Below are 21,593 nucleotides of genomic sequence, written 5' to 3'. Positions count from 1 at the left end.
GCCCGGGAGCGACCCGGACAGCTGTTAAAGGGGCAATGTCCCCGGGACTGAGGAACCCAGCAGGAGGAGACAAGGGAACCGAGTTGCGGACGCGACAGGGGACGGACGCCGGGACTCAGGACGCCAGTGCCAGAGAAGCCGGGAAAAGTGGGGGCGGACCCGGGTAGGGGACCCGGGTAGGGGACCCAGGCCCCTGACGCGCGCACGTCGCCGCCGTCGGAGGCGCGCTCAGGGGGCGGAGCCACCCGCCAAGCCCCGCCCAGGAGGTGGTGCGGCGCAGGCCCCGCCCCAAGGCTCGAGGCATTGGTCGGCTCCGCCCTCGGCTCCGGTCGTCGCCTCTCTCCTCAGCGCCTGGTGTAACGTTCTAGAAATCGACGCGCAGCTGCCTCAGGTGCCCTGGCCAAGTGCAGTCGGCAGCGGCACCACCACCCTGGCGTTGTGTCTCTGCCTGGTCCTTAGGTTCGACTGGGCCCGCAGTGCCGTGTCGCCCCCTCAGGCCCAGGCCACCCCTCCCTGCCCAGCCTGGCCCCAGCAGGCCTCAGCCCTGCAGGGCCCACCATCTGGAAGCCACATCAACTCCTCAGCCCCCAAATTGTGCCTTCAGGCTTAGCAACTCCTCACGCCTCGGTCAGCTGCCAAGAGTCCCTTGAGCCCGCTAAGGGGCTTTCCTCCAAGCCTTCCCTCCGGACAGGGCTTTCCACCCCCAACGACCTCCAGGCTCTAGCTAACTCGTCAGCCCTACCAGATTCCTCGGGTCCTCTTCTGCCCTATCAGGCTCAGGTTCCCCTCCCAGACTTGGCTGGCACCCCCCCCCCGCACCCCGGCGCCGCCCCCCCCCCCCCCCCCCACCGCAAGCCCCTCAACCGTCCAGGACTGTTTCTATCTTCCTTAGCCCCATCTTTCTCTTAGCTCTGGATCACACAACTAGACACCAATTACCTAAGGTCTGAATGTCCCTCAGAAGCCACATGCTCCCTAGTTCAGCTTCCTCTGCTCTGGCCCAAGATATTCCATTAAAACCCCATTTGCCCTTTCAGCCCAGCTTTACTGGCATTTGCCAGCTCAGCTCTAAATACTCCTCTCATTCTTCCTTTCCTTTCTCAGCCCATCTTAGTTACCTTTGAATAAATACTTATTCACCTGCAACAGTTTCCAATTTTCTGGCATTTATGCTGCCTCTCCTAAGTCATCTAACATTCTTATCTGCATTGTCTGCCCACCCCAACTAGCTCTCAGGTCACCTTTTGCTGTCCAGAATTCTGGTCCTGTGTAATGACCTCTGCTCACCTTTTACATCTCTAGACATTCCCACTGCCCCCTCCTTCCTTGTCACCAATTGACAGTTCTGTCCACACTTACCTTTTATTAACACCTCATTCCTGGTTTGTTTACCAACCCTCAGTTCTCTAACTGGCCCCAGCCACCAGTTCTGTACCAATTATCCCCAAATGCCTCTGGCTCTGTCTAATTCACCTCTCATTCTTTTTCATTTCATTATCCCATATTGCCAGTTAAGTCACTGAACTGCCATCTGTCAATTTCACTTACTCTGTGTATTTGACTTCAGAAAAGTGATTTTTTTTCTTTCACATTTCTACATTTCCTGTGTTTGCTGTCTTGATCGTGTACATTCAGCTAAGGGAAATATTCAGCATTTGAAATATGTTTATAGCTTTCCTTTCTTCTGGACCTATACATCTTTCCAATCTTTACATTTACTCATAGTGAATTATGTGAGTGAATGATTCATTTTCTATTATCTTCCCAGCACCAATGAGGAGACTCAATCCAACCTCCCAACCTAGTCCAGTCATGCAAGTACAGGAAGATGCAGACAACCTTATCCCTTTTGCCAAGTGAGTCCTCCCCACACAGTGGGGGAGGGGGGATGAGACAGAGGCAGGATTCCATGTCTGGGTTCTTCCCCAAGTGGAGTACGAAATCTCGGTGCCTGGTTCTCAGGGGATTGGTGATTTATTCATTTATTCAGCAAATTATTTTTGAACTCTGTAGTGTTTTAGGCACTGAATATTAGGCATTGGGGATTCAGCAATTAGAAAGATAGGGGTCCTGCTCATAGAGCCAACATTCTACAGGGAGTAAATAGAATGTGTATATGAATAAATATAATTTCTAATAGTAGTAAGCACATGAAAAAATAAAACAAATGTACAGTATAATGTAAGTAGAATGTCTCTGAGACACAAATATATAGAGTGTGACTGTGGAAGGGGAAGAGGAGATGAGTTTGAATTGAGATCTGAAAAATGAGAAGGAGCCAGTCTGCTAAGATCCAGGGAGTAGAAGAAGGAATAGTAGGTTAGGAAAAAACAAAACGAAGTCCTAAGAAAAAAACTAATTTTCTGTCTTCTAGGACCAGGAAGCCCGTCAGCATAACTGAAACTTAGTGATCAAGGCAAAAGTGGAGTAAAGGCAGACAGGTAGAGGCCAGATCACATAGGACTGTATGAGCCATTGAAAAGAATTTGAACGTTATGCTAAGGACAGTAGAAATCAGTGGGAGTTTCTAAGCAAGGAAATGACATGAGCAGACTTTCTTTTCCTTCAGCTTTTTTATTATGGAAAATTTCAAACAACTACAGAAGTAGAGAAAATAGTAACCATGAAACCGGAGTACCATTTTTAGTCAGCTGCAATAATTATCATTAGATGGATCATCTGTTTTTTTCTGGATACACCACTTGGCTTGTGGGATGTTAGTTCCCCAACCATCGACTGAACCTGGGCTCTCAGCGGTAAGAGTACTGAGTCCTAACCATTGGACCACCAGGGAAGTCCCTGGTGGATAATTTTTTTCTTGATAACACCCATTCAGCTTCCTGATACTTAGACCATTTTGAATTAACTTTAAACAGGGTATTATTTCACATAATCACTTCTAAAAGATTACTCTGACTGCTCTTTGCAGACTAGATTGTTGAGGGATTCAAATGGAAGCAGGGAATGGAGGAGGACGCAATTGCAATAGTCCAAAGAGGGGAAAACGTGCTGGAATATGGTGGTGGGAGTGGAAATGGTGAGCGGTAGTTAAATTTGAGTGTATTTCAGATGTCGAACTCACAGGACTTGCTGATAGATTGGATATGAAGGGTGAGGGAGAGTGAGGCATACCAGATTTTTGGTTCTAGCAACTCTTCGTTTGGGGTGCCTTTTTGCAAGATGGGGAAAGCTAGGGAGGAGGTGTTGAGTGGGCAGTTGAACCTGCAAATCTGAAGTCCAGGGGAGGAGCCAGAGCTGGAAATATAGATTTGGGAGTCATCAGCACATTGATGGTATTTAAAGTCATGGACCTGGCACGGAGGGATGAAGATAAAGGGCCGAAGCCCTAGGACTTTCTTCTAGAGAGAGGAGAGCAGACATCAGGTCAGTCAGTCTGGCGACTTTAGAAGTGATGAGAACTATTCTCAAACAACTTTGCACACCCTACCTAAAGGATATTGGTATTTCTGAGTTGTTGTTTACTTGCTAGGTCATGTCAAACTCTTTGTGACTGCAGCCCACCAGGCTTCTCTGTCCATGGTATTTTTCCAGGCAAGAATACTGGAGTGGGTTGCCATTTCCTTCTCCAGGGGATCTTCCTGACCCAGGAATCGAACCTGCATCTCCTGCTTGGCAGGCGGATTCTTTACCACTGAGCAACTAGAGTAGCCCCTAGTGCTTCTGAAATGGGGAGATATAGCAGGAGTGAACAGAGACTCTGCTCTCCTGGATCCTTGCATTGACTAAAAGGAACCTGTTGAATCACTTGAGTAGCCGGGGCTTTCCTCTTTAACAGCCCTGGTTGCTAAGTATGATGTTCTCTGGTTGTGGGGTGTAGAAGTTTGAGATTCAGTGAGATCTGAGGCTCAGACAATTGCTAATCTCCATGCTCACTCCAGCTCCAACCTCCTTTCAAATCAAAGTCTTCACCACCTTTCTCATCTAAAATGGATAAGGGAGGACATGGCCTGAGGGAGCCTGGGCAGCTGTGTGGTCCCGTGGTAAGATAAGACTCATGAATCCCTGGAGTGAGTAGGTGCTGTAAGGGAAGAGCCAGACCTGAGCCTACCTTGTCCTCACCTCAGGTGTTCTAGGGTGGTCAGCCGATCTCCACCCCCCGGCTTGCCTTCCCAGAGCCTCAGACTGACGCCCCAGCGCTATGGAGACACCTTCTGGGAGAGTCTTAATCAAAGGCCCAGGTGGGAGAAATGGAGAAATGGGACTAACTGGAGGTGGGGAGGGGAGGCTGTACAATTTTAAACTACCAGAAAGCCTTACGGTAGCAATAAGTCTTAGTCTCAGGATAACTGCCCCACCTAATGGACATGGTAGCTCCTCATGCCAGGTAGGTGGTTGGGAGAGGTTGTTAGAGAAACAACATGGATAGGGATATTCTCTTTGCATTTAGCCCCCTTTTTGTGCTTTACAGCCCCACCTGGATGGAGGAACAGTACACCCCACCCCTGCTGGTATGATGAACTTTCTGCCCTTTGACACTTCTTGGTTAAGATCACACCCAGTGCCATCCCATCCCCAGCTCCCCTTATTCCCCCTTCCCTCTGGTCTCCCCTAGTAGTGCACTGAGCAGACCTTCCTGCCTATGAATCAGTCATCATGTTTTCCAGATCACAGCCGTGTTTTTGTAATCTGGTCTTCCCAAGACCCCTGGTTCCCTATTTCAGTCCCAGCTCCCCCGAGAGACTCAGTTCTGCCTTTTAGCTCCCTCTCCCCATTCTCTGGTACAGAGAGCCACTGGTTGCTCCCAGCCTGGCCAGTATGGCCCTGAGGGACTCCCACCTCCTGAGGTGCTCTGCAGAAGAAAGAGGAGGAGGCAACATTCGGGAGGAATGCAGCAGGGATCTGGGGGCATCCCAGCCCGGGTAAGGGCGGTCACTCATCACTTGGAGGATCTAAGGAGGCGACAGAGAATCATCAATGAGTAAGGAGAGACATCTAGGCTCTGGGAGCCAAACGGTATGGAGACAGGGTGGCTTGAACTAAGGAAGAGGTGGAGAGCTTTGAGGGAATTGGAGGTTGCTTGGGAGTGTGCCATGGTCTTGGTGAGATTGAAGCAAAGTTTCCCATAATATGGGAAGGAGGCGGGAACGAAGCAATGGGGGATTAGTCACCTGAGCTGAAAGGAGTGGAACCCTGGTCACTGAAGACAGGAAAGCACTCCACAGAACTGGAGGATGGTGCAGAGCTAGAGGTTACCTCTGAGCTCCTGGATGGGAAACCACTTCAGTCTGAGGGGAGCAGAAGGTTGGAAGTGGAGAGTTGAAAGTCAAATGATAACACTCCTGGGTCCCAGCAGGAACTAGTTCAGGGCAGGAAGATGAAGACTGGAGAGACAGGAAGCCTGGCCTCTAGGCCCCTCTTTCCTAACCCTTAAGTCTCCACAGGCTGAAGAAGGCCCAGTGGGGCAGCTCTGGGGCTGCGTCTGAGCCTCTGCTGGTTGACAGTGATGGCTGTGGCTTCCCCAGCACCACCGAACACCCTAATCAGGAAGAGGAGAGGGCAGACTATCCACAAGAGGAGGACCACTTCCTCACTTCTGGCAGGGCCCAGGTATGGATGGCTGAAGGGGACTTTGGTGGGTGGTGATATGGATCCCTGGTTTTGCATGGGGAGACAGGGGAAGCCAAGAACCACATGGGATAGCTGGATGTGAGAGGAACAAAAGGAAAGTAGGCCAGATCCTTAGACTTGGGGGTACCTGGGTTTGGGGCCTAGGAAATCTGAAGACCTATTGTTTGATTCTTTTTTTTTTTTTTCCTTACAGCTGCTTTGGTCTCCCTGGAGTCCCCTGGGCCAGGAGGGGTCTTGTCTCTCCAGGCAGCTGGGCTCTATGGGTCCCTTCAGCACTGTCACAGCCACTAGGAACCCCTTTTACCATCCCTGGGGGGTGGAACTACAGTCTGAGGAGTAGGGAGAAACTCCAAGCCCAAGACGCTGGCCATGCCTCAGGGGCTCAGGATTGGGAGTTGGAATCTCCAGTATTTGGGACATCCTTTCCTTGGCCATCTTCCTCTCCCCGCCTCTGAACTAGGCACGAACAGCGCCGATGGTTTCCCCTCTCCATCAGAGGAACCCCCCAAGGCTCCCTGCCACTATTCTCTTCTTCGTTCTGTTATTAAAAAGTAAACAAGTGGAGCCCAGAGTTGTCTTTCTGTCCGAGATGTAGTGATGGGGAGGCTCATGGGGAGGGAGGGCTCCTTTCAGCTTCGCGATGACCCCGCCAAAATGAAGTTGGGCTGATACCCCCAAATTCAAGGAGTTGTACCCGAAAACTTAGTCCTGCCCGCTCCAGTGTTCCCCACCCGGCTCTCCGGGCCGAGGTCATGTCAGTCGGCGGAGCTTCCGCCTCCGGGACCCCGCATCCTGCCCCTCAGCGCGGCCGCCCCTTCTGGGACTTCCCGGCAGCCCGTCCCTCCGCCTGGCTCGCGGCCCTGGAAGCCGAGTCGCTCCGGCCAGCACCCCACCCAGAGCCCGAAGTGTGCTGACCCCAGGTTCCCTTCCCGAACCCCATCCCCTTAATTGGGAAGCCCCGCCCCGTGCGCAGTGACGTCGGACGCCGCTGTCAGCCGGCGCTGGGGGGGGTCGGTGTGGGGTAGAATGGCCGCTGCCGCCGTCACCCGCGGGACCCCGGGAGGTAAGAGCTGGGGCCTCTCGCCCGCCTCTCCGCCCCCGCGCCAGAGGGCGCAGCTCGACCGCCCGGACTTGGCGCGCAGCGCCGGGGACCACCGGCGCTCTCCCGGGTTCGCCCTCACTCCCCGCTTCCGTCCTCCTCCCCCGCGCCAGGGGGCGCCGCTCCGCGCAGGGCCCCACAGCGGACCTGCCGGGCCGGACCGTCCCGGGGAACCCCGCACCCCGGCACCTGCCCTGCCCCTTGCCTGCCACGCGCCCGCGGACTCTGCTCCGCAGCTTCTCCAGGACATCCCTCCGTGCGGGCGGGAGGCGAAACCCTCCCACCTCGGAGCGTCTCCGGTGACCACCGCCCCTCCTGGGGGGGCCGCCCCCGGGCCCACTCCGCACCCTGGCGGGCTGCCCATCCCGGACTGCGCACCTGCGCCCTAGGGCGGAGTCCTTACCCCAACCCAGGCTCCAGGGCTCACAGTCGTGCTCAGACGGGCCTCTTCCCCTTCTCCATTCCCAGACACCTGGCGGAGCCCGCGCTGAGAGCATCCTCCAGCTTCCATCTGTTCCCCCAGGAGGGTGGGGGCTCAGACTGGAGCCAGAGTGGTAGATGGGGTAGGATAGGCCTGGAGGCCGAGGGAAGCAGAGGCTTTGGGGATAGAGGTACGGTGGACTGAACAAGGCGGTCAGCCTCAGGGTGGAGGATGGGTTGACCTGGGGTTGGGTAGCTGGGTCCTGGGTGTCTAAACCAGGTTCTACTCAGGCCCCACCAATCTGGAGGAAAGGGTGGAGGTTAAGATCAGTAGTCAGATCTGCCCTTCCCCCTGGAAAAATCAAAGAGAAGGAACTCAGGGTGTGTCTTTTAAGGCCTAGCTCTCCACCCGGACTTAGAACTCCTGCCCTCTCCCCAACATCCAGGCTCTCATTTGTCAAACCATCCTTCTAGGACCGGTTGCTCTGAGTCCTAGCCCCAGGGTCTGACCCCACCGCAGCTCCAGCCTTACAAGAGCCAGGACTGTAAACGCCGGCCCCCCGCCGGCCTTCTCCCCTCCCCCACCCCGCCGGTCTCTTCCTGATTACTCTGTTCTGTTGTGTCTCCCACTCGTGTAGGTTCCTGGCTCCATGTCTGGGTTCTCCCTCTTCTCCATCCCCTGACTGTGCTCTGACATCACAGTCCAGCCCCTTCCTCTGGCTTCCTCAGATATCACGACCCAGTTCTGTACCAGGTCTCTCACCTCGTTCTCCTCATCCTTGATAGTGTGGGGGCTTCTGCCATGACCTTCTTCTCTCCCTTCCCAGCACAGACTCCCCCTCCCCCCGGCCCCTCAGGCCGGGGGTGACCTTGCCCCCTGGAGCCCTCACCATGAATACCAAGGACACCACCGAGGTTGCTGGTGAGTTCACAGTCCAGGTTTCCAAGTTGGGCACAGCCTTTTATTTCCCCCAAGCGGTGGTGACCTTCTAATTCTTGGATCCCTACTCTCCTTGGCATCATTTCATTCACCACCACTACCCCACCACCCACTCAGCCTCCCACCCCACCCTGCACCCCAGTGGTCTGGGGCCCTTTTGCCCTGGGCTCTCACAGGGATGTCTCACGCTAAGCCTTTCCTTCTCATCCCCTCTAGAGAACAGCCACCACCTGAAGATATTTCTCCCCAAGAAGCTGCTGGAGTGTCTTCCTCGCTGCCCGCTGCTGCCTCCAGAGCGACTCCGGTGGAATACAAATGAGGTTTTCTAGGGAGCCTGGGGGATTGGGGCTCAACAGGGCCTAGTAGGCTGGAGGAGTTCCCCTCTGTGCCTTTCAACACTCTCTAGGTTCTTTGGGGATCACAGGAGAGCTATAAAGACCTGCATTTTGTAGGAGCTCACTTCTCCCTGGCATATGCACCTGTGTATAAATGCTACCACTTACGAAGTATTTCCTACAGAGCACTGTGCTCAGCACTTGTCCTGCGTTTTCTCACACAGTCCTCCAGGGGTGCCGCTTTCCCTGAGGTATAGATGAGGAGGCCCAAGAGGCCAGGCTGAGACTTTGGGAAGGGGACCCCCACCTGAGTGCCTCTTCTCCTCCAGGAGATTGCATCCTACTTGATCACCTTTGAGAAGCATGACGAGTGGCTATCATGTGCCCCCAAGACAAGGTGAGAAGTTTTGTGAAGATGGGGTATAGCAGGGGTCCTGGGTTCTGTCCACAGAACTCCAAACCAGTCCTTCCCTTCTCAGGCCTCAGAATGGCTCCATTATCCTCTACAACCGCAAGAAGGTGAAATACCGGAAGGATGGTTACCTCTGGAAGAAGCGGAAGGATGGGAAGACCACCCGAGAAGACCACATGAAGCTGAAGGTCCAGGGCATGGAGGTAAGCAAGGCCTCCAGCACACCTGCCCTGGCCCCCACTGTTCCCCAAGAGCTAGGTTCCAGCCCTGCCAGGGCTTGGTGACCTTCTCTGCCTGCCACCCTCCCAGTTAGTCACTCTTCACTTCTCACTCACTCGGGATCAGCTGGGTGGTTGCTCAGCCCACTCTGTGCTTTCCCTCCATGACCCAGTTCTCCAGGACTCAGGCCACGCCTCCCCCTGGAGGCCACAGATGCCCAATCCCCTCACTTCTCTTGCATTTCCCGCAGGGGTCTGACAGTACTTAGTACCGCAAAGCGCAGGTTTCTCTTCTCTCAAACCATTGCTCCTCATCTCAGCTGTGTTATTGCCCTGCCCTCTGATTTCTGGATAGTCCCATGTCTCAAATCTGGTCCTTGTTGGAAGGCCCTGGCCCCCCTGTCCCCTCCTCTTCACCGCGGGGTGACTTGGGTGCTGGGTTGTGAAAGGTGTGGGGAACAGATGGGGGTGGGTGCGGGTTAAAGAGGAACTGGTGGCAAGATTGGGATTCCTGCAAAGGGACTGAACAGAGGAGGAGTTGGGGAGCAGACTAGCCCTCCCCCCACCCCAGCCTGTCTCCTGGCAGTGTCTCTATGGCTGCTACGTTCACTCTTCCATCGTCCCCACATTCCACCGGCGCTGCTACTGGCTGCTCCAGGTGAGGACGGAAGGGCTCAGGGAGACAGAGTCCACCTGGCTCTTTGAGGGAGGTGGGGGTCTGCAGGAATGAAGGGGAAGGATGACGAGGTTCTGAGTGTGGAAAGGAGACTGGGAAGAAGAGAAAGGGGTTTGGGAATGGAGAGAGCCAGAACTTGGGAGCGTGAGGCTAGGGGTTCCTGGGGAGAAAGTGAGGACTAGGAGGCCAAGCCCCTGGACATCAGGACCCCATGGCGCTCTGTGTGTACCCTTGTGCCCGCAGAACCCTGACATCGTGCTTGTGCACTACCTGAACGTCCCGGCCCTGGAAGACTGTGGAAAGGGCTGCAGCCCCATCTTTTGTTCCATCAGCAGCGACCGCCGAGAGTGGCTAAAGTGGTCCCGGGAGGAGCTCTTGGGACAGCTGAAGCCCATGTGTAAGGCAACAGGGCCAGGAAAGAGCTCCAAGGGGAGAGTGAACCCAGGGGCCTCCCATGGCAGTCAAGTTTCTATACTCAGGGGCCTGTGGGGTAACCATGTTGCCCCAAGCCAAGAGGCTTCTTTCTTGGGTGGGTGGGTGGGTACCAGGGTTCCTGGTGTGATCTAAGGTGTTCGACTATGGAAGGCAGCTGTGAGCTCCAGGTAGGAGCAGTCTGGGGGCTTCTGGCCGCTGTTCCTCTGGCTGGAAGTCTCAGAGCATCTCAGGTGCTTGGCGGAGCCATCAGAGTTCTCTGGGGCCTATTTTATGGGGCTCTTACAGCACTTCCCCCCCAACTCTCCTCCAGTTCACGGCATCAAGTGGAGCTGTGGAAACGGGACAGAGGAGTTCTCCGTAGAGCAGCTGGTGCAGCAGATCCTGGACACCCACCCGACCAAGCCTGCACCCCGAACCCACGCCTGTCTCTGCAGTGGGGGCCTTGGTGAGTGACCCCTGACATTGGAACCCTCCTCCCTCTTCACTGGTCTGCCCTTACTCACACCAGGGGGGAATCTGTCTTGTTGGGATTTGCATGCTTATTTGCATGACTTTTGCATGTTCCAGAAAGATGGGCCAGATGAGCAGAGGCCTTCCCGTCTGCATACTGCCTAGTTCCTTTTACTTACTCCTGGCAGCCTGGGCACTCTGTCTGCTTTTTTCCTTTAGTGGTTCCTGGCCACCCCGGCACTACCGCTTACACATAGGCTTAGCCTTATTTTTATTTGGCACCCCCTTGGTTCTGTTCTTTTGTCCTTTTTCCATGCTTTCACCTATTGCTCTCAGCTATTCCCCCAAGCCCTGGATCCTCCCCTGCAGTGTTCCTCCAAGGGGAGGGAGGGGGAGGAGAAATATTTCTGCCGCCTCCCAGTGGCCACAAGCAGTATGACACCTCTGGTATGTAGTGACTTCTCAGGAAATGTATGACAGCTTCCAGCAAGGGAGGGCTGAAGAGAGATGTGTCTTACCCCTTCTCTCCCCACCACCCCTTCCACTCCAGGTTCTGGGAGCCTCACCCACAAATGCAGCAGCACGAAACACCGCATCATCTCTCCCAAAGTGGAGCCCCGAGCTTTAACCCTGACCTCTGTCCCTCACCCCCATCCCCCTGAGCCGCCTCCACTGATAGCCCCGCTTCCCCCAGAGCTCCCCAAGGCACATACCTCCCCATCTTCCTCTTCCTCTTCCTCCTCTTCTTCCGGCTTTGCAGAACCCCTAGAGATCAGACCGAGCCCTCCCACGTCCCGAGGGGGTTCTTCCAGAGGAGGCACCGCCATCCTCCTCCTGACAGGACTGGAGCAGCGAGCCGGGGGCTTGACGCCCACCAGGCACTTGACTCCACAGGCCGATTCGAGGCCTCCCATGAGCCTGGCTGTGGTTGTGGGCTCTGAGCCCTCGGCCCCGCCAGCCCCTCCGAGCCCTGCCTTTGATCCTGATCGTTTTCTCAACAGCCCGCAGAGGGGCCAGACATATGGAGGGGGCCAGGGGGTGAGCCCAGACTTCCCCGAGGCCGAGGCCGCCCATACCCCCTGTCCAGCGCTTGAGCCCGCTGCTGCCCTGGAGCCTCAGGTGGCCGCCCGGGGTCTCCCTCCACAGTCTGGAGCAGGCGGGAGAAGGGGAAACTGCTTCTTCATTCAGGATGATGACAGTGGAGAGGAGCTCAAAGCCCAGGGGGCTGCCCCACCCGTACCTTCACCCCCTCCTTCACCCCCACCCTCACCTGCCCCTTTGGAGCCATCGGGCAGAGTAGGAAGAGGGGAGGCCTTGTTTGGAGGAGCTGGGGGGGCCAGCGAACTGGAGCCCTTCAGTCTCTCATCATTCCCGGACCTCATGGGAGAACTCATCAGTGACGAAGCTCCAAGTGGCCCTGCCCCCGCCCCCCAGCTTTCTCCTGCTCTCAGCACCATCACAGACTTCTCCCCAGAGTGGTCCTACCCAGAGGTGAGTCTCAGACTTCTCTCCTTCCTCCTGCATCCCTCTCACCCTGTGGCCAGGGACCTCGTTTCCCTCAGCATCCATGGCTGCTTAGTTCTCCTCCCAGCCTCTGTGTTTACAGAGTGTAGCTTCTTAACGGTTTTCACAGGCCTTCTTGACTACCCCCTTTTTCCTTCCCTCCTCCTTCTACCTGTGACCTGTGGTTGTGTGAGTCCCTCACGTGCCCCAGGGGACTTCATTCCTCTGATGACTGGGGGGGTGGGGGGGGGATGGGGAGGGCCTGGGACAGTTCAGCCTGAAGAAGAGAAAACCCAGCTGGGATGTGGTGGCAGACTTTGAGAAGCTGAGAGACTGTATCAGCAGTGAAGTTCTGCTTTGTGCTGCCCCAGAGATAGAAAGCAGGAACTTCTGTGGGGGTGCCGGGTGCCCCGAGAAAAGACTTCCTCCCAGTGATAGCTGTCTGCAAATGGGATGGTAGCCTTGGGAGAGGCAATGAGTTCCCCGTTTCTGGGAGATTCAAGTAGAGGGCAGGAGTGTGGAGAGAAAGGACAGTGGGTGGATCTCACCCCACTCCATGTCCAATCCTGGTACCCCAGACCCTGGGGTACAGAGAGCAATAGGTCCTCTCTCAGGGTCTGAAGGAATGAAGGAGTGAGTAATTATACCCAGCAGAGAGAGCCGCGGTCACATGGCTCTCTGACTTCCGCCTGCAGGGTGGGGTCAAGGTGCTCATCACAGGACCTTGGACAGAGGCCGCCGAGCATTACTCCTGTGTCTTTGATCACATCGCTGTACCAGCCTCACTCGTCCAGCCTGGTGTCTTACGCTGCTACTGTCCCGGTATGGGGACTGGGGGTGGTAGGGGAAGGGACTGAGATATGACTGTTAGGACTCCCAGGAAGCCCTGGGAACAAACGTGTTGGGTTGTTCCTGAGAACATAACAACCTCATCTAGTCTTGGGGCTGAGCCTGGTAGTTGCCCCTCCGCCACCACCCCCCAGCAGGCAGATGAGTCTGAGCCGAGATGTCAGAAGGTCTAGATTCTAGTCCAAGAAATCTACTGCTGAGCTGACGGGTGGTCTTGACTAAACCTACTCCTTTTATAGGACCTTGGCCTCCCCTTCTGTAAGATCAGCCATTTGACCCAAGGGGACTCTCATGCCCAAGCCCACTGACTCCAATCCAAGGAAAGTCTCTTGGGAGAATGAGAAGGGAGAGATGTTGGTCTCCTCCAACCAGTTCTGAGACTGGAACATTGGCTTCAAGACCTGTGCTGTCCAGTATGTTAGCTACAAGCCACGTGTGCCTATTGAAATTAATAGTTAAGATTAAATGAAGTTTCAGGTTCAGCTCTGCCGTCACACTAACCACATTTTGGTGCTCAGTGGCCACATGTGCTCGTGTTCCCCTAGGGGACAGTGCAGATGCAGGATGTCTCCAACACTGAGGAAAGTTCTTTTGGACAGCACTGGTCTGGATGTCATTGCCAAGGTTCATCTCTGCCCTTCTGCCCCCCGCTTTGCCCCTCACCAGACACCCAGCCAGTGTTGCTGGGGCCCCAAGGACCGCTGGACTGACACGTCGACAGCTCTGCTCTGTCAGTGTGTCCTCCCCGAGTCTCAGCAGCCCTGTTCAGTGGTGGATGGCAGGACAGGGGCTGAGACCAGAGACACTGGGAATTGGGAGTCTCAGCCTCTAATCTTGGGACCAGGGCCTGGTGGCTTCATTCTCAAGGCTATAGATACTGAGATCCTGGGACACTGCTCTCACTTTACCCTGTTGGTGAGCAGCTAATTCCTTTCCCCCATCCTAGTAACAGAGTTAAGGCCTCGGGACCTTGATTTTAGGAGATAAACAGATTTTACTGTCATCAAATTGTTTATATGTATAGGTATCTGTACACACCTACCTCCATCTGGCTCAGTCGGTAAAATATCTGCCTGCAATGCAGAAGACCCGGGTTCAATTCCTGGCTCGGGGAGATTCCCTGGAGAAGGAAATGGCAACCCACTCCAGTACTCTTGCCTGGAAAGTCCCACGGAAAGAGGAGCCTGGAGGGCTACAGTTCACGGGGTCACAAGAGTCAGACACAACTTGGTGACTAAACCACCCATAGGTATCTCTTGACTCTCTGCTTCTATGCCTTGGTGCTGGACAACATCCTTAACTACAGGATCTAGAGCTCCAGGGGTCTCTGGCCCAGAGGAGCTATTAAGTTCTCAAATAAAGGGACTCCCTCCCCACTTAGAGCCAAGGCCACTGGAGCCAGGGGCCTCTGGGGCCACAACAGGGCAGGTAGGGGAGGTGGATGTGGAAGGACCACCTGTAGCTCTGGTGAAGGAGCCCAGGAAAGAGAGCTGTCTCGCTGATCCTTGCCCTCCCCAGCCCATGAAGTTGGGCTGGTGTCTCTGCAGGTGGCAGGGCGTGAGGGGCCCCTTTCTGCATCTGTGCTCTTTGAGTATCGAGCCCGTCGATTCCTGTCACTGCCTAGCACTCAGCTTGACTGGCTGTCACTGGACGGTGAGTTCCTAGCCCTCTGACCCCACTGCCTTTGAGCATGACATGTTCCTAGGCCTGTCTGGACTTGGGTGGCCACCGCCTTGCCCCCACTGTACCCCTCTTCCCAGCTCCTGCTTCCTTGCTCATTTCTGAAGGAGCAGCAGATTTCCTTCACCTCCTCTTCCCTGTAAACCTTGGAGGTGGCTTTGTTCCAGCACTTGTCCTGTCCACAGGAAGGGAGCAAGGCCATGGGTGGGGCTGTGACAGTGCAGAGCAACATACATGGGATACACATGAGTGTGATGTCCCTACACAATGTATTTAAACTTTCCTATGGTTTTCCCCTCTAGTTATAAAGACAGGCATTAATTATAGAAAATTTTGAAGTTATAAAAAAGCACAAAGTAGAAAATGAAAATTCCCTGTAACAATGCTCAATAACATACACTTTTTAATATATCTTCATATACCAACACGAGCACACCACTTTTTAATATATCTTCATATACCAACACAGAGATGCACATACATACACGTGTATGTACGTGTGTGTGTATTTGTTTAAATCCAGAGCTATTTGTCCCCTTTACTAGTTATCCCTCCTGTGGCTTTCAGAACTGTTTCTCTGCATCTGCTTCTTTCTTGAGGTTTGTCTCCATTTCTTCCTGTTTAACCTGTGCTTTACCATCTCTCCAGTGTCTCCTGCCTCTCTCATCTCTCCATTCCTCCTTGGATTTTTGTCTTCACTTCCCCTCTTCCTTCCCTATTGCTTATTCGTTCTACATCCCCAGCTCTCCTTTGCCCTTTTTCTCTTCTCTCCTTCCCCTTGTTTATCTTCCCCTCTCTGCTCAGCCCTCTCTACCCTCATCCCCACCATCCCCTCTCTACCTTCTTGTCCTGGCATCTCAAAACATCCCCAGCCTCCACCTGTTTGTTTTCCCACGGCTCTGACCCTCTTCTGCCTCCCCTCCTCATCCTTTTGTGATCTCAGGAGGGGACAGATATAGCTTGGGATGTGTGCGTGTGCATTTGTGCATGGGGTGGGGGAGGAGGAGGAGAAATGGACTTGGCCATCCATCTCTGTCACCTCCCCTCCCCGCCATCCTCTTTGTGGACAGCTGCGGGGGGCCAGGAGGAGGGGGTGGTGCTTTTCAAATCAGTCTCTGAGTTCTTTGGGGCAGTGATTAACAGAGAGGAGGGACCCTGAAGTCCTTCAGCCCCAGCATGGGGGACGAAGGTAGTGTCTGGGGCAAGAAGGAACAAAATAAGCCACCTGGGAGGAGGCTGGGAACACGCGCACATGCATGTATGTGTGTGAGATCTGGGGCGTGTGTGTGTGAGAGAGAGAGAGATATCTGGGGCAACTGGGGCTGGACACCCAGCGGGGAGTCCTACCGTCTGTATGTCTTGAAGGACACAGTCTTGGTTCTGCATTCAGGTCCTAGGTGGACACGTGGTATGAAGAGCCCTAGACTGAGGACTGGTCCTGGGGGTCTCTATTCAGAAGGTGGGGGGGGCGGGTAAAGGGCTGTTGTATGAAGAAGAGGAAAGGATATGCTTGTGTCTTCATCACTCAGACCCTGGGACAGGATCTAGCTTTGTTGCCCAGGGCATCCCCTGGACTCTGCTCACTGAGCCCCCCATGCCCACTCCTCTTCCCCCCAGACAACCAGTTCCGGATGTCCATCCTGGAGCGACTGGAGCAGATGGAGAAGCGGATGGCAGAGATCGCAGCAGCTGGGCAGGCCCCCTGCCAGGCTCCTGACGCCCCTCCAATTCAGGTACCTCCATGAGGGCACTCTACAGTGGGGAGCAGGGGCAGGGTCTTCCTGTAGAAATCAGCTCTAGTGTGTGACTCCCTTGCTGTCCAGGCCCCAGCCAGTCCCCTTCCCTTCTCCGTGACATCACCCTGCTCCCACCCCCACCCCGTGCCAGGAGTGGCTATTCTGGGCACCCTCTTGGCATGACAAGCTTCAGACTATTTCTGGTCTGAAGGAGGGTGGAGGTGAGGGTGGGGGAGGGGATCCAAGAAGTCAGGGCTCAGCACTCTAAGGGTTCCAGGTCTCTGAGGAAAGAAGGCTGGAGAGGACTCTAGGTTCTGAGGGGGAGAAGCCATCTGTGAATATGGCACTGATCTGAGCCAAAGTGAAAACACCACATGGGCATGCAGGCATGAGGTCTGGCTGCTGGAGAAAGCTGCCTGAGGGACAGGGAGGACTGACTGGCCATCAGAGGTCACGGTGGTGGGAGCCTAGAGTGGGAATTGTAGGGAGGGGGCAGAACTGGAAGCTGAGAGGACAGGGGTGGGGTGGCTAAGGCCATCCCAGGCTGGGGAAGCTCAGGTCTCTGCCTGAGGGTGTGTGTACCACAGGATGAAGGCCAGGGGCCTGGGTTCGAGGCCCGGGTGGTGGTCCTGGTAGAAAGCATGATCCCACGCTCCACCTGGAGGGGTCCTGAGCGTCTGGCCCATGGAAGCCCTTTCCGGGGCATGAGCCTTCTGCACCTGGCCGCTGCCCAGGGCTATGCCCGCCTCATCGAGACCCTGAGCCAGTGGCGGTGAGCTGGGGCTGGTGGGAGTTGGGGTGGGGGTGTGTCAGGGACTGAGGAGGAACTGGAGGCCTGCCATGGGAGCTGGGGTCACTGGGAAGGAAGGGGGGCTGGAACAGGGTTTGCACTTGGGGGAGTTTTAATGTCCTCTGACTTACAATGCTGACTTCTTGACCTCCTTATGGTCATTAATCTCTTTGATTACTCATCCTGCTGACCTTAGTGCTTGCCAGCCCCTTTGATTCTGAAATTCCTACTGGGCCCCCTTTATCCCTAACTGGGCTCCGCTGTCCCTTTCCCAAACCCTCCAGGAGTGTGGAGACGGGAAGCTTGGACTTGGAGCAAGAGGTTGACCCACTCAATGTGGACCACTTCTCTTGCACCCCTCTGGTGAGGATGCTGGTTCCTAGTACTCGTGAACAATGGGAAATGGGAGCAGTTCTTCAAAGAGAAGATTGTTTGGGGGATGCAGGGAAGGAGTAATTACAGGCCCATGCCTCACCTCCACCTCCGCCCTCTTCTCAGATGTGGGCTTGTGCCCTGGGCCACCTGGAGGCTGCTGTGCTCCTTTTCCGTTGGAACAGACAGGCGCTGAGCATTCCTGACTCTCTGGGCCGCCTGCCCCTATCCGTGGCTCATTCCCGGGGTCATGTGCGCCTTGCCCGCTGCCTGGAGGAACTGCAAAGACAGGAAGCTTCTGCTGAGCCCCCACTTGCCCTGTCACCACCCTCCTCCAGCCCTGACACTGGTGAGGGTTTAAGAGGGGAATGCGGGTGGAAACACAGGCCAGGAGAAAGCTGGAGGGTGGGAGACAGTGCGAGGAGAGAGGAGGTTGTGGGGATGGGGAGCTAAGAGCAGTAAGGCCAGGGAGATGGAGAGTGAGGAGGGGGCAAGTGGTGCCTTATGCTCACACCCCTTCCCTTCCCTCACAGGCCTGAGCAGTGTCTCCTCACCTTCAGAGCTCTCGGATGGCACTTTCTCTGTCACATCAGCCTATTCTAGCGCCCCAGATGGGAGTCCTCCCCCTGCTCCTCTGCCAGCCTCTGAGATGACTATGGAGATGGTCCCAGGCCAGCTCTCCTCTGGTGCCCCAGAGGCCCCCCTATTCCTCATGGACTATGAAGCCACCAACCCCAGAGGGCCCCCACCCTCGCCGCCTCCTCTCCCACCAGCCCTGGATGGTGGGGCTGCTCCTGAGGAAGCCGATAGTCCACCAGCTGTGGATGTGATCCCGGTACAACTTAGGTGGAGGGCTACAAGCAGAGGGGGGTGCAGGGCTGGGGTGATGCCAGCCACCACATGAAACAGAACCAGAGCCGGGCAGCAGTTTGGGAAGAAGGGGTCATTTACCCTCATTTGGGGACAGGCAAGGTAGCCTTCTGCTTAAGCTTCTGTCAGAGCTTGCAATTCAGAAGTCATGAGGCCTCAGAGGTTAAAATTCTGGAGAATATCTTCAATTAGAGCTGGGTGGTAGGGGTTATCTGTTGTTCCATAAAGGGACAAGAGCGATGGCAGGAAGCGGGGAGGAGGGAGGAGCAGAGAGGTCAGAGAGGTCGGCAAGATGGAAGCAGAAGTGTCTGGCACTAACTAGGGGGTAGGGGGAGGTTTGCACATGTTAAGAGCTAAAAGTCTTGTGGAATGAATGTACCCATGAGAGAGTGGAGAATGTACCACATGCAGCAGCCTGCTTCTCTGCTAGGGCCTGGGACATATCTGCTTTAGAGAGACTAAGGGATTAACCGGGGAGCACTAAAGTGCAACAGATTTAGAGAACACTCGGTAGGCGGCTTTATGTGAAACCAGCAGGAAGTGCTGCAGGCTGCAGGGCTGGAGCAGAGGCAAGGCTGGAGCTAGTCAATAAGGTGTCACATGATTGGCAAGGACTCAGCTGATTCTTGGCGAGGGGGTGGCAGACATGGCCAAGTCTGTGGGAGAAGGGGGTGGCAGACATGGCCAAGTCTGTGGGAGCTGGCATGGGTAGGCTGGGTGGGACCGTGGGCAGTCAGCCTGGAAGCCTAAGCCCTTCATTTGCCCAGCTTCTGAATCCCCATGTGCTGTACATCCTTCCTAGCCTATGTTTTCCACAACGTCTCAACACAGGGCTGTACTGAGTGGGACCCCAAGGAGTGTAAGTGAGCCTAGAACACTGGCCAAGAAAGACAGGGTTATTGGGGGCAGCCATCCATGAGGCCTCATTGTCTGATAGGAGAAAGATAGGAAGTGAACTTATGCTATGGCCTTGGCAGAGCAGGAACAGTTGGGGGTCCCCTCAAGGTTCACCCAGCTTCTCCTTCATCCAGGTGGACATGATCTCACTGGCCAAGCAGATCATTGAAGCCACACCAGAGCGGATTAAACGAGAGGACTTCGTTGGGCTGTCTGAGGCTGGAGTCACAATACGGGAGCGGACGGGAGCGGTGGGGCTCAGTGAGACCATGTCCTGGCTGGCCAGCTACCTGGAGAACGTGGACCATTTCCCCAGCTCAGCCCCTCCAAGGTGACCAGCTTAGGACAAAGCCTCCAGATCCTTCAAAGGAACATGGGAGGGAGAGAGTGACAGAAGAAGCTGCACTATGGCCAGAGCCTTTGAGGAAGGGATTGGCACTGGCTGGCGACCAGTCCCTGTTACTGGGGCTGTCACTCTCCAGACCCTGTTACTGGGGCTCTGCCTTCAGAGCAGCGCCCAAGTGGGAGAAGAGGGACTTTAGATGTCCAGGACATCTTTTATCCTTGTGCCCTACAGCGAGCTGCCATTTGAGCGGGGTCGCCTGGCTGTCCCTCCAGCACCTTCCTGGGCAGAGTTTCTCTCCGCATCTGCCAGTGGCAAGATGGAGAGTGACTTTGCCCTGCTGACCCTGTCGGATCATGAGCAGCGGGAACTGTACGAGGCAGCCCGAGTCATCCAGACAGCCTTCCGAAAATACAAGGTCAGAGGCTTGCGGGCTTCAGGGGATGAATTACACAATCTTGAGTGGGGAGGTGATGGGTTCCCAGGACTTTGAGGGGGATAGCAGTCATCCAGACAGATCTGGAGTAGGGTGAAGGGTCAAGGGACCCCAGGCACGTTGGAAGAACAGGTCAGATGTCAGTTAGATGGGTAGTTCCTAACTGATCCAGGTGCTGAGACTTCCTTCTTGCCACTTAGGGCCGGCGGCTGAAGGAACAGCAGGAGGTAGCAGCGGCTGTGATCCAGCGCTGTTACCGGAAGTACAAACAGGTGAGGCTGTCCTCTCTTGAAAGCATATCCACCAACCCACATGCGCACCCATTCACCCCATCCCAGAGCATCCAGAATGCTGCAGGAGCCCTAACTCCCCTTTTCTCTCCACAAGCTGACCTGGATTGCACTTAAGGTATTAGGCATGAGACCTGGGTGTGAGGCTGTCTGTGATGATTCAGCCTTTCCTTCCGTGAGCGTGTGGATTAGAGAAAGAGACTTGCATCGACTGAAGTTGAAACGGGGTGGGGGGGTGACCCTTAGGGGTCTGGGTCTCTGTCCGTCCATGTCAGCCCCTGCCCCTCCTCCCCACCCCTGCAGTTTGCACTCTATAAGAAGATGACCCAGGCGGCCATCCTGATCCAGAGCAAGTTCCGAAGCTACTACGAACAGAAGCGATTTCAGCAGAGCCGCCGAGCGGCAGTCCTCATCCAGCAGCGATACCGCTCCTACCGCCGCCGGCCCCCGGGGACCCTGCCTGCCCGCAACAAGTACGGTCCCAACCCTCCAGCCCTCAGTGCGCACCCACTGTGTCCACGCCCACTGCCCGTGGACTCCCAACTCATCATCCTGCTCTTCCCCCACCCTTGCCCTGCCAAGGTCCCTAAGGGGCGGAGGGCAGGTGATTCCTGAGTGTCCTGTGCGGTCTCATCTCTTCTTCCTTCCACCAGAGGCTCCTTTCTCACCAAGAAGCAGGACCAGGCAGCCCGGAAGATCATGCGATTCCTGCGGCGCTGCCGACACAGGTGCTGCCCTTTCCTTCGCTGGGGAGGACTGGGCCCCGCAGCCGCCTCCCCATCCCACCGCCCTGATCGGCCGGTCTCCTCTGATTCCTTGTCTCTCCGCAGGATGAGGGAACTGAAGCAGAACCAGGAGCTGGAAGGGCTTCCCCAACCCGGGCTGGCCACCTGACCTCTCCACTGCCTTTCTCATCACCCTGGGGGCCGCTTCTTGCAGTCTTAACAGGGAGAGGGCTCTCTGGGGGAGGGGGAGCCCCCTGTCGGCAGCTTTCCCGTCACTTCTGTGCTAGCCCGTCCTGGGTCTCCACTCCCCACCCCTCCGAAGTGCTGAACTCCCTCTCCCACCCCTGCCTCCTTCTTTTCCCTCCGGGTCGCGCCCCCTTCTCAGTCCCCGGTTCCAGAAGACCCACGCCCCACATACCTGCATCTTCAGCTGTGACCTCCGGAGCCCTGCCTGCCCCTTCTCCACAGCTCCCTCCCTGCCTGTGCCCACCTCGGCCCCTTCCTGACTTGCCTTATTTATTTGTTCGA

At 55.6% G+C, this 21,593-nt stretch overlaps 2 protein-coding genes across 8 annotated transcripts; both read left to right on the top strand.

The window, feature by feature from the left end:
• The first annotated feature begins 15 nt into the window (after positions 1 to 15).
• On the top strand, positions 16 to 6,153 carry INCA1 (inhibitor of CDK, cyclin A1 interacting protein 1). Of its 4 annotated transcripts, none has more exons than XM_065909005.1 (7): positions 16 to 147; positions 1,769 to 1,856; positions 4,086 to 4,199; positions 4,430 to 4,469; positions 4,746 to 4,939; positions 5,403 to 5,568; positions 5,783 to 6,153. In XM_065909005.1, the coding sequence occupies exons 1-7, from the start codon at positions 36 to 38 to the stop codon at positions 5,927 to 5,929; spliced, it is 861 nt and encodes a 286-aa protein (XP_065765077.1). In that variant the 5' UTR covers positions 16 to 35; the 3' UTR covers positions 5,930 to 6,153. The 4 variants fall into 4 exon arrangements, with proteins under 4 accessions (XP_065765077.1, XP_065765080.1, XP_065765078.1 ...); XM_065909008.1 differs by having other exon boundaries at positions 27 to 163; XM_065909006.1 differs by having other exon boundaries at positions 34 to 391.
• Positions 6,154 to 6,513: 360 nt separating this feature from the next.
• On the top strand, positions 6,514 to 21,376 carry CAMTA2 (calmodulin binding transcription activator 2). 4 transcript variants are annotated; one of them, XM_065908999.1, is made up of 23 exons: positions 6,595 to 6,652; positions 7,157 to 7,299; positions 7,936 to 8,030; positions 8,265 to 8,368; positions 8,713 to 8,780; positions 8,863 to 8,998; positions 9,585 to 9,671; positions 9,933 to 10,086; positions 10,435 to 10,569; positions 11,125 to 12,065; positions 12,773 to 12,899; positions 14,445 to 14,579; positions 16,224 to 16,339; positions 16,930 to 17,114; positions 17,417 to 17,495; positions 17,631 to 17,853; positions 18,038 to 18,339; positions 19,406 to 19,602; positions 19,849 to 20,032; positions 20,251 to 20,322; positions 20,644 to 20,813; positions 20,994 to 21,068; positions 21,171 to 21,376. In XM_065908999.1, the coding sequence occupies exons 3-23, from the start codon at positions 8,000 to 8,002 to the stop codon at positions 21,232 to 21,234; spliced, it is 3,585 nt and encodes a 1,194-aa protein (XP_065765071.1). In that variant the 5' UTR covers positions 6,595 to 6,652; positions 7,157 to 7,299; positions 7,936 to 7,999; the 3' UTR covers positions 21,235 to 21,376. The 4 variants fall into 4 exon arrangements, with proteins under 4 accessions (XP_065765072.1, XP_065765070.1, XP_065765073.1 ...); XM_065909000.1 differs by lacking the exon at positions 7,157 to 7,299 and having other exon boundaries at positions 6,514 to 6,652; positions 9,600 to 9,671; XM_065908998.1 differs by lacking the exon at positions 7,157 to 7,299 and having other exon boundaries at positions 6,514 to 6,652.
• Positions 21,377 to 21,593: the final 217 nt, after the last annotated feature.

The sequence above is a fragment of the Muntiacus reevesi genome, chromosome 18, assembly GCF_963930625.1.
Source record: "Muntiacus reevesi chromosome 18, mMunRee1.1, whole genome shotgun sequence".
In the NCBI taxonomy this organism is placed as follows: domain Eukaryota; kingdom Metazoa; phylum Chordata; class Mammalia; order Artiodactyla; family Cervidae; genus Muntiacus; species Muntiacus reevesi.
This window is presented reverse-complemented; position numbering and strand designations above follow the sequence as displayed.